Source organism: Balaenoptera ricei, chromosome 9, assembly GCF_028023285.1.
Source record: "Balaenoptera ricei isolate mBalRic1 chromosome 9, mBalRic1.hap2, whole genome shotgun sequence".
Classification (NCBI taxonomy): Eukaryota; Metazoa; Chordata; class Mammalia; order Artiodactyla; family Balaenopteridae; genus Balaenoptera; species Balaenoptera ricei.
Genome location: NC_082647.1, coordinates 57,048,319 through 57,060,461, shown reverse-complemented (window position 1 = coordinate 57,060,461; position 12,143 = coordinate 57,048,319). Strand labels below are relative to the sequence as shown.

Below are 12,143 nucleotides of genomic sequence, written 5' to 3'. Positions count from 1 at the left end.
TCAGAGAAGAAAAAGAAATAAAAGGAATCCAAATTGGAAAAGAACAAGTAAAAATGTCACTGTTTGTTAATGACATGATACTATACATAGAAAATCCTAAAAGCACTACCAGAAAGCTACTAGAGCCCATCAGTGAATTTGGTAAATTTGCAGGTTACAAAATTAATACACAGAAATCTGTTGCATTTCCTTTTTTTACATTTTAAATAGAAGGGTGACTACAATTGTTTCTTTTTTAAAAAATATTTATTTATTTATTTATTTGGCTGTGTCAGGTCTTAGTTGTGTGGCACACGGGATCCTTCATTGCAGTGCACAGTCTTCTCTCTAGTTGTGGTGCGTGGGCTTTAGTTATGGCACACAAGCTCTGTAGTTGCGGCATATAAGCTCTCAAGTTGTGGCACATGGGTTAGTTGCCCTGTGGCATGTGGGATCTTAGTTCCCCAACCAGGAATCAAACCAGTGTCCCCTGCATTGTAAGACAGATTCTTTTATTTTTTTAATATTATCTTTTTTTAAAATAAATAAATAATTTACTTATTTATTTATTTATTGCTGTGTTGGGTCCTTGTTGCTGTGTGCTGGCTTTCTCTAATTGCGGCGAGTAGGGGCTACTCTTTGTTGCGGTGTTCGGGCTTCTTATTGCAGTGGCGTCTCTTGTTGCGGAGCACAGGCTCTAGGTGCATGGGCTTCAGTAATTGTGGCACACGGGCTCTAGCACACAGGCTCAGTAGTTGTGGTGCATGGGCTTCATTGCTCCATGGCATGTGGGATTTCCTGGACCAAGGATTGAACCCGTGTCCCCTGCATTGTCAGGCGGATTCTTAACCACTGCACCACCAGGGAAGTCCCTATATTGCATTTCTATACTCTATTGAATTTCTCTTTCTGATCTTTTGTTGTTAAACAATCCCATTTACCATCACATCAAAAAGAATAAAATACCTAGAAATAAAACTACCTAAGGAGACAAAAGACCTGTATGCAGAAAACTATAAGACACTGATGAAAGAAATCAAAGATGAAACAAACAGATGGAAAGATATACCATGTTCTTGGATTGGAAGAATCAATATTGTCAAAATGACTGTTCTACCCAAGGCAATCTACAGATTCAATGCAATCCCTATCAAACTACCAATGCCATTTTTCACAAAACTAGAACAAAAAGTCTTAAAATTTGTACGGAGATACAAAAGACCCCGAATAACCAAAGCAATCTTAAGAAAAATGGAGCTGGAGGAATCAGGCTCCCTGACTTCAGACTGTGCTACAAAGCTACAGTCATCAAAACAGTTTGGTACTGGCACTAAAACAGACATATAGATCAATAGAACAGGATAGAAAGTCCAGAAATAAACCCATGCACCTATGGTCAATTAATCTACGATAAAGGGGGCAAGACTATACAATGGAGGAAACACAGCCTCTTCAATAAATGGTGCTGGGAAAACTGGACAGCTACATGTAAAAGAATGAAATTAGAGCACTCCCTAACACCATACACAAAAGTAAACTCAAAATGGATTAAAGACCTAAATGTAAGACAAGACACTATAAATCTCTTAGAGGAAAACATAGAATACTCTCTGACATAAATCACTGCAATATCTTTTTCAATCTATCTCCCAGAGTAATGAAAATAAAAACAAAAATAAACAAGTGGGACCTAATTAAACTCAAAAGCTTTTGCACAGCAAAGGAAACCATAAGCAAAACAAAAAGACAACACACAGAATGGGACCAACAAGGGATTAGTCTCCAAAATTTACTAACAGCTCATATGGCTTAATATCATCAAAACAAACAACCCAATCAAAAAATGGGCAGAAGACCTAAATAGACATTTCTCCAGTGAAGACAAAGAGATGGCCAAGAGGCACATGAAAAGATGTTCAACATCGCTAATTATTACAGAAATGCAAATCAAAACTACCATGAGGTATCACCTCACACCAGTCAAAATGGCTATCATCAGCAAATCTACAAACAATAAATGCTGGAGAGGGTATGGAGAAAAGGGAACCCTCTTGCACTGTTGGTGGGAATGTAAATTGATACAGCCACTATGGAGAACAGTATGGAGGTTCCTTAAAAAACTAAAAATAGAACTACCATACGACCCAGCAATCCCACTACTGGGCATATATCTGGAGAAAAACATTGTCTGAAAGAGTACCTGCACCCCAATGTCCATTGCAGCACTATTTACAATAGCCAAGACATGGAAACAACCTAAATGTCCATCAACAGATGAATGGATAAAGAAGATGTGGTACATATATACAATGGAATATTACTCAGCCATAAAAAAGAATGAAATAATGGCATTTGCAACAACATGGATGGACCTAGAGATCGTCATACTGAGTGAAGTAAGACAGAAAGACAAATCATATTATATTGCTTTTATGTGAAATCTAAGAAAAATGAAAGTAAGGGGATGTAAAAAGGTATTTCGTGCAAACAGAAATGACAAGGAAACAGGGTTCGCAGTACTCACATCAGACAAAATGGACTTTAAAACAAGGCTATAAAGAAAGATAAGGAAGGACACTAATGATAAAAGGATCAATACAAGGAGAAGATATTACGCTTGTCAACCTATATTCACCTAATATAGGAGCACCCAAATACATAAAACAAACACTAACAGATATAAAGGGAGAAACTGACAGGAACATAGTAATAGTAGGAGGCTTTAGCACCCCACTCACATCAGTGGACAGATCTTCGAGACAAAAAAATCAATAAAGGAACAGAGATCCTAAATGATATAATAGAACATTTAGACTTAGTTGATATCTTCAGGACATAACATCCAAAAAAAAACCCCAAAATACACATTCTTTTCAAATGCACACAGAATATTCTCTAGGGTTGACTGCATACTGGGGCACAAAACAAGTCTCAAATTTAAGAATATAGACATTACTTCAAGCGTCTTTCCTGATCATAATGGCATGAAACTAGAAGTCAACCACAGAAAAAGAAACGAGAAAAAATATTACATGCAGAATAAACACTATGCTACTAAAAACCAATGGGTCAACAATGAAATCAAAGAAGAAATTAAATACTTTGAGGCAAATGACAATGAAAACACAACCATACAAAATCAGTGGGATGCAGCAAAAGCAGTTCTTAGAGGGAAGTTCTTAGCGATACAGGCTTCTTTAAGAAACAAAAATCTCACATAAACAACTTAACCCACCACCTAAAAGAATTAGAAAAAGAACAGACAAAACCTAAAGTCAGCAGAAGGAAGGAGATAATAAAGATAAGAGAGGAAATAAATAAGATGGAGATTTTAAAAAAAAATAGAAAAAAAATCAATAAAACCAAGAGCTGGTTCTTTGAAAGCGTAAACAAAATTGACAGAGCTCTGGCCAGGCTCACCAAGAAGAGAGAAGACCCAAATAAAATAAGAAATGAAAGAGAAGAAATCACAGCTGATACCACAGAAATATAAAAAAAACATAAGAGAATACTATGAACAATTACATGCCAACAAATATGACAACCTGTAAGAAATGGACAAATTTTTAGAAACATACAGCACACCAAAACTGAATCAAGAAGAAATAGATAACTGATCAGACCAATCACTAGAAATGAAATAGAATCTGTAATAATAAAAAAAAAACCTCCCTACAAACAAGAGTCCGGGACCAGATGGCTTCACTGGGGAATTGTACCAAACATGCAAAGAACTTATACCGATCCTTCTCAAACTCTTCCAAAAGATGTAAGAGGAAGGAACACTCCCAAAGACATTCTATGAAACCACCATCACCCTGATACCAAAACCAGACAAAGACATAACCAAAAAAGAAAATTACAGGCCAGTATGTTTGATGAATATAGACACAAAAATTCTCAACAAAACATTAGCAAACCGAATCCAGCAACACATAAAAAAAGGTCATACACCACGACCAATTTGGATTCATCCCAGGGTCACAAGGATGGTTCAACATATGCAAATCAATCATTGTGATACACCACATCAACAAAAGGACAAAAACATGATTATCTCAATAGATGAAGAAAAAATCTAATAACATTTGATAAAATTTAATGTCCATTCATGATAAAAACCCATAAGAAAGTGGGTATAGAGGGAACATATCTCAACATAATAAAAGCTACTTATGACAAATGACAAACCCAAAGCCAATATTATACTCAACAGTGAAAAGCTGAAAGCCTTCCTGCTAAAATCTGGAATGTCTTATGGCCCACTCTCACCACTTCTCTTCAACATAGTACTGGAAGTCCTGGCCACAGCAATCAAACAAGAAAAATAAAAGGTATTCAAATTGGTAGGGAAGCAGTAAAATTGTCATTTATATGCAGATTACATGATACTATATATAGAAAACCCTAAAGACTCCACACAAAAACTACTAGAACTGATAAACAAATTCAGCAAAGTAGCAGGATACAAGATTAACATACAGAAATTGGTTGCATTTCTTTACACTAACAATGAAATATCAGAAAGGGGATGTAAATAAACAATCCCTTTTAAAATCACATCAAAAAGTAAAATAAAATACTTAGGAATAATCCTGACCAAGGAGATGAAAGACTTATATACTGAGAACTACAAAACATTAATAAAGGAAATTAAAGAGGATTCAAAGAAATGGAAAGATATCCCACTCTCTTGGATTGGAAAAATTAATATTGTTAAAATGGCAACACTACCCAAAGCAATCTACAGATTTAATGTGATCCCTATCAAATTACCCATGACATTTGTCACAGAACTAGAACAAATAATCCTAAAATTTATATGGAACCATAAAATTGCCAAAGCAACCCTGAGGAAAAAGAACAAGGCAGGATGCATAACCCTTCCAGACTTCAGACAATACTACAAAGCAACAGTAACATGATACTTCCACAGTGTGATACTGCCACAAAAACAGACATATGGATCAATGGAACAGAATAGAAAGCTCAGAAAAAACCCACACACCTATGGTCAATTAATCTTCAACAAAGGAGGCAAGACTATAAAACAGGAAAAAGACAGTGTCTTCAGCAAATGGTGCTGGGAAAGTTGGACAGCTGCATGTAAATCAATGAAGTTAGAACACTCCCTCACACCATGCACAAAAATAGACTCGAAATGGCTTAAAGACTTAAACATCAGACATGACACCATAAAACTCGTAGAAGAGAGCACAGGAAAACATTCTCTGACATAAAATATTACTACATAAATTGTAGCAATATTTTCTTAGGTCAGTCTCCCAAGGCAATAGAAATAAAAACAAAAATAAACAAATGGGACCTAATCAAACTTACAAGCTTTTGCACAGCAAAGGAAACCATAAACAAAACAAAAACACAACCTATGGAATGAGAGAAAATATTTGCAAACAATGTGACAGACAAGGGGTTAGTATCCAAAATATACAAATAGCTCATAGAACTCAATAACAAATAAACAACCCAGTCGAAAAATGGGCAGAAGACCTAAATAGACATTACTGCAAAGAAGATATACAGATGGCCAATAGGCACATGAAAAGATGCTCAATGTCACTAATTACAAAACTACAATGAGGTACCACCTCACACCAGTCAGAATGGCCATCATTAAAAAGTCTACAAATAGCAAATGCTGGAGAGGGTGTGGAGAAAAGGGAACCCTCTTACACTGTTGCTGGGAATTTAAATTGGTGCAGCCACTATGGAAAACAATATGGAGGTTCCTCAGAAAACTAAAAATAGAGTTGCCATATCCAGCAATCCCACTCCTGGGCATATACCCGGACAAAACTATAATTTGAAAAGCTACATGCAACCCTATGTTCACAGTAGCACTATTTACAATAGCCAAGACATGGAAACAACCTAAATGTTCATTGACAGATGAATGGATAAAGAAGTTGTGGTATATAAATACAATGGAATATTACTTAGCCATAAAAAAGAATGAAATAATGCCATTTGCAGCAACATGGATGGACCTAGAAATTATCATACTAAGCAAAGTCAGAAAGAGAAACACAAATACCATATGATAGCACTTATATGTGGCATCTAAAATATGATACAAATCAACATAAACATATCTACAAAACAAAAACAGACTCACAGATAATAGAGAACAGAACTGTCGTTGCCAAGAGGAAGGCGGGGTAGAGGAGAGAAGGGATGGGAGTTTGGGATTAGCAGAGGCAAACTATTTTATATAGGATGGATAAACAAGGTCCTACTATATAGCACAGGGAACTATATTCAATATTCTGTGACAAACAGTAATAGAAAAGAATATGAAAATGAATATATATAACTGAGTCACTTTGCTGTACAGAAGAAATTAATACAACATTGTAAATCCACTATACTTCAATATAATTTTTTAAAGAAAAGATTCCTATGTTCTGAAGCTTCAGGGTTTAATGCAGTATGCCTTTAAAATTTTTGGATAAAGCATTCAAAGGACTTCAGATGCTTTCCTTTTTTCTGCATGTATAATTCAACCTTGGATCAATTCACCTTAGGGGGAAAAGCCTCTACTATTGCTTCTATCAGCCCCTGAACATTGCCCTTGAGCTGATCCACTCCCTGATCATTTGTAGGAGAACCTGAAAGAAATTCTGGTCATCTGTTTACCCTGTGAGGGGGGTTTTCCCCAGGTGCCATCTGGCTTGTCTGATGCCTGCACTGTAATCACAGGTGGGCAGAATACCCCTTAGCAGCCAGTCAAGGTCCCTGTGAGCGGGGTCGTAGATAACCACTAATCTTTCTAACTCCTCTTTAAATTCGGTAGTATGTTCTGAAAGTGCAGGTAAAAGGGCTTTATGATTTATTGGATCTGCTGCTATCCACGGGACATGAATTCTTTGCAGTGGCGGTCCAGGCTGCATACACAAAGGATGCTGCATAGCAAGGCCCGAAGGTGGCAGAGCCTGATTACAGGGCCCTGGAAAGCCAGAGGAGTTGCAAAGGACAGCAGTGCTAGCCTTACCACCCATCCTGGGTGATTCTTCTAAGTTCACTTCCTGGCTTTTAGCATCTACACAAGTAAGCTGTATACCCCTTGCCTGGAAGTCAGGCCAGAGTGCTCTCTGTAAATCTTGTAAGGAAAGGGAAGTTAAAACAGGTAGACAGGGCCAGATTTTGAGAAGGGGGATTTACATGGAATGTGGACTTTTGAGTCTAATTTCTGTTCTTTCTGTTAAGGGAGTCCCCAAGGCTGGCTGTTGTACTCCTGTGTGTCCTCTTTTTAATTTTGTCTTTCCATCGGTTGATGGAAAGACAGTTGTTGATGGAAATACAGTTGTTTAGCATGGGAGCTCGCTCACTTTTTTTCTCAAAAATAGAAGTGTTTCCAGTTCAAAGGATCCATTCTCTGGCCACTGACAAATATGGTCTTATATTAATCTTAAAGGTGACTCAAACCCATAAGCCTTTTTATGGCTTAACCATGAACACAAGAAGTGTCCCAGAAGAGTGCAAAAGATGTAGCTTTCACAAGATCCACAAAGTTTACTCCCAGAATTAGCCAAAGAAAGCAAAAACCTTCATTGTCACAGGTAGTAAGAATGGTATAGTGAAAACGGAATTCCCACCAGAATGGGTGATGCCTCTAGTCGCAGACCTGCTCATCTCTGACACTGGGCAGGCGTTACTGGAATGGGACTTTTCCAGCACTAACAAGACAATGAAGGTTGAGACAACAAAGGCCCCTTATGGGCTGGGACACCTTAAGACAAACTTCCAAAGAACTGGCACAGTTGGACAAAAAGAATGCTGCTTGTTGCACTATTTACAATAGCCAGAACATGGAAGCAACCTAAATGTCCATTGACAGATGAATGGATAAAGAAGATGTGGCACACAAATACAATGGAATATTACTCAGCCATAAAAAGAAATGAAATTGTTATTTGTAGTGAGGTGGATGGACCTAGAGACTGTCATACAGAGTGAAGTAAGTCAGAAAGAGGAAAATACTGTATGCCAGTGCGTATATATGGAATCTAAAAAAAATGAAATCGTACTGATGAACCTAGTGGCAGGGCAGGAATAAAGACGGAGACATAGAGAATGGACTTGAGGGCACGGGGAGGGGAGGGGGAAGCTGGGAAGAAGTGAGAGAGTGGCATGGACATATATACACTATCGAATGTAAAATAGCTAGCTAGTGGGAAGCAGCCTCATAGCACAGGGAGATCAGCTCGGTGCTTTGCAATGACCTAGAGGGGTGGGATAGGGAGGGTGGGAGGGAGATGCAAGAGGGAGGGGATATGGGGACATATGTATGCATATGGCTGATTCACTTTGTTATACAATAGAAAAACTAACACAGTATTGTGAAGCAATTATACTCCAATAAAGATCTATATATTAAAAAAAAAAAAAAAAAAAAGAATGCTGCTTGTCACTTCACGTCTCAGATCCTGAGTCTATTTGGCTGCCCACCAGTTACAAGCTGATACTTGCATCTTCTGGCTGGCTTCTCTCTGGTTAAGCCAGAGAGAATATTTTCACTGGTCATGAAGCCAAGCTCTCAAGACAGAACAAGACGAGAGGGAACCTCACCCGTTTTTTAAATATAGGAGACCCACAGCAAAGTTTGTCTAAACAGATGCAGGTCCATTAGAACTGTGAACTCACCAGTCTGTGAGGCTGGCCCGAACAACAGGCTCAAAGGACCGATGCCTGCATTTCTACGCTATGGTTTTCCTCCTTATGAAAAGTGACACAAAAGCTAGAGACAAAAGAAAACAGTAACCATGGAGGAATTGGATCAATAGAAAACAAAAGTACTCAGAACAGATGTTTTCCAGAGTCACTATACCTAAGGAACTAGTTTACACAAGTGTTTTTCTCCTGCTAATCTAAATTTAGAAATGGACTCTCACCACTTCCAGGAGATTGACCTGAAGGATTCTTACCATCTGCCAGCTCCTGTCAGAGGTCCCAGGATCTCCCACCTGCAACCCCAGAGCAAGTGGTGTCCAGCCAGTGGAGCCCCCCATGCGTACCAAATTGTAGGGATAGAAAAATTTTCCCTTCCTCCCTTCTAGGTTCTTTGGCTAATCTAATAATTAATTGACATAAGATGTTACCAGGTGAAAAACTAATTTCATACATACAGGAACCCCATAAGAATGAGACTTAAAGGCAGTCTCCAGTTGAGGCTTGTATACTGTCCTGAGCTAAGGAAAGGGATAGGGGCCTGGGGCTTCAGAGGAGAAGAAGGCAATTCACAGCAGATGAGAAGAGCAGATGTTTGCCATGCAGATTAAAAAAAAAAAAGTTCTCTCTGGTAATAGCTCTCTTTCTGGTGCAGGCCCCCTAGCGAAATTCTTTTAGGCAGTTAAGGGAGAGGTAAAAGGCTTTTCCTGAGTCTGCTTGAAAGGTCTTCATTCCTTTCAGCTCAAAATAATCCACATGCCAAAGTGGTTCATTTTGGGGGTGGCATATTCTGCCCCCCCCCTTCAACATAATATGTACTGATTGCAGAAAAATCAGAAAACAGAGAAGGGAAAAAACCCCAGAAATTTCCCTTAACCCCACTACCTCCCAAAGCATATTTATTTGTATGCTTATATGTTTTCTCTCACTAAAATAAGACACTCTGCACATATTGCTGTAGAGCAGTCCCCCTTTCATCCGTACATACATCTTTAATATTCTTCCACATTTTAAATACATTACTACTTTGTTTTTAATGTCATTTTATAATATAGATATACCATAACATCCAATTTTTGGACATTTAAGTTGCATCCACGTTTTCACTATAGGCAATGTGATAATGAACATTCTTATACCTGAATGTTTGCACATATCCTTACTTATTTCACTGGGATAGAGGTAGAATTGTTGCACCACAGTGTACTCACATTTTTTAATGCTTTTGAAATCTATTGCCAAATTGTCTTCCATAAATACCAATGTATTTTGCAACAGCAATATAATTATAATAGTACCAGCTTCACCACACCCTACTGTTAAATATTGTAGTATTTCTCTAAACTTGGCCAATTTAATTGGACAAAAGTTATATCTTAAAATTTTACATTTCTTCGATTAAAATACAGAGGTTATGTTTTATATATTAATCATTGCCATTTGTATTTTATCTTTTCTAACTTGTCTATTCATCCCCTTTGTTCTCTTTTTCTATTAGAGTGTTCAACTTTAAAAATTTTACGTGTAAGAACTTGCTTTAATTTCTTGCCAATATTTTTTTTCCAGCTATTTCTCTTTTGTTTCTTAAAAAATTCTGTTTGGAAACAAACCATTGTTTTTTGTTTTATAAGTTTAGCATTTACATGTATTAAATGTTACTGCACATTTTTTTTTTAAGGTATGAAAGCTTTCAAAATCCAAAGAAGAGAAAAAATCAAAGTGGAACAGTGTTTCGACCTGGACAGAAAGTAACTCTGGCATAAAATATACTTCTGATTTTTTTGTGTGTTTATGTGTGTGGTAGTTTGTCCCTGTGTTGTAACAGTGAAAATGGTGTCTGTACATTTCTTTTTAATTTAACTTAATTTGTTAATCTATAAAATCAAAGATTTGGTAAACCTGTGTTTATGTAATGATCAGGATTACTTGATATTAATACTTTAGAATAGATTGGGACACTTAAGAGATTCTGTATTTTATTACCTATATATTTAAATTCTCAATGAAGTAATATTGGCCACATGGAATAACTGATTTTTTCTCCTTTGAAGAAGAAAAGAGAATGTAATTAAATACATTTCTTAGAATTCACTGACAGTTGCATATTCAGCATCTTTCTTGCATTTGACAAGCTTTATGCTTAGCACCTTCTTGACTGTTTTGGAAATAAAATACCAATTATCTACTGATCCAATTATCTGTTCTGATTATCTGAAAATGTGGAATTTACACACAATTTAAATAAATTTAGTTGGTCCTTCAATCAGCAGTGAGATGACATCCCCCTAATATACTACATCCAGCTGCAAGGCCAGGAGCTTGAATGATGTCCATTCCTCCCCCAGCTCCATGACGACGTTATCTGGATGTGCTCTGATCTGTGAACTAAATTGTAAAGTCAGTCACTATCAACACAAACTATATATAGTAATGTGGTAAAGGGAAAGGAGAAAGCTAAGTAGAATATGCAAATAAATGCATAAGACAGCAAAGAAAAATGTACAGGCTGTAACCATTGCCCTTTCTGCAATTAATCATGAGGCCATGGCTGATATGTTTCATTTCTCTCTTCCATTACTTATTCCATGTTCCTCTGACTTCAGCCCTCACCCTAGTGCATTAGAGGCCTTTACTCAGTGGGATGGTCTAAACCTTCATTTCCATCTGTGCCTTTAGTGGCCTAAGATTGCAGATGTCTTCCATTAAATTTACCATGAACACTCAATATTACAAGGTTCCCGTCATACTTCTCCCATCCCCCACTGTATAGCACCAACTCTGTATTCACTCAGCCAATATTGTAATCCTCCCCTTTCAAACCACTGGAATCATCACTATGTTCCCCTCATAGCAGCAGTCCTCCTTTGCTTCCCTCTAAACCAGCAAAGCTCAGAATCACAAGGAATGCAAGCAAAGATGTTTGAGTCACTAGGTATTAACTGAGAAGTGCCATTCTCCCTTGCACTTTGGTTCCCAGATCCTTCTATTAAAGCCATGGTCACTGGTTCACAGTATATACTATATGTACTACATCTTGCAGAACAGGACTCCACCCTCACAGAGTTATCTCGCCAAAAGGCCAGCTGTTTCAGGGTGAGGGGTATTTACATTAAGTCCAGGGAATTCACTATAAAGTGAGTTTCTTGATCAGAAGCAAGTGTCGTAAGGGATAGCATAACAGTGAAAGCCATCTAGTGAGTCCCTGAAAGATGGTGGTGGCAGAATTTTGGAGGACAAAGCAAGTCCAATTCCAGAATGTGTCACCTTCAGGGAGGACAAATTGCTGCCTCATCTCTTTTAGGAGAGGGACAAATGTAATCAACCTTCCACCAGGCACAGGCTGGCGTCCGCTGGTGTGTACCTACGTGGTCATTGCTGCAGACTAGTAGGCTGTCAGGATAGGTGGATGGTCAGGTCAGCTGCAGTGAGGGGAAAGCCACACTGTAGAGCACACATAGACCCCCATCCTGGCCACC

General features: G+C 37.8%; 1 protein-coding gene across 4 annotated transcripts in view; it reads left to right on the top strand.

Annotated features, from left to right (window-relative positions):
• PEX1 (peroxisomal biogenesis factor 1) overlaps nt 1-10,840 on the top strand; it is a 76,302-nt gene extending 65,462 nt beyond the window's left edge. For 3 of the 4 annotated variants that reach the window (XM_059933821.1, XM_059933823.1, XM_059933820.1), the window contains one exon: nt 10,346-10,840. In XM_059933821.1, the coding sequence (XP_059789804.1) occupies nt 10,346-10,430 (85 nt within the window). In that variant the 3' untranslated portion in view covers nt 10,431-10,840. The remainder of the gene's footprint in view (nt 1-10,345) is intronic. The other variant, XM_059933824.1, reaches the window with a different exon arrangement.
• Nucleotides 10,841-12,143: the final 1,303 nt, after the last annotated feature.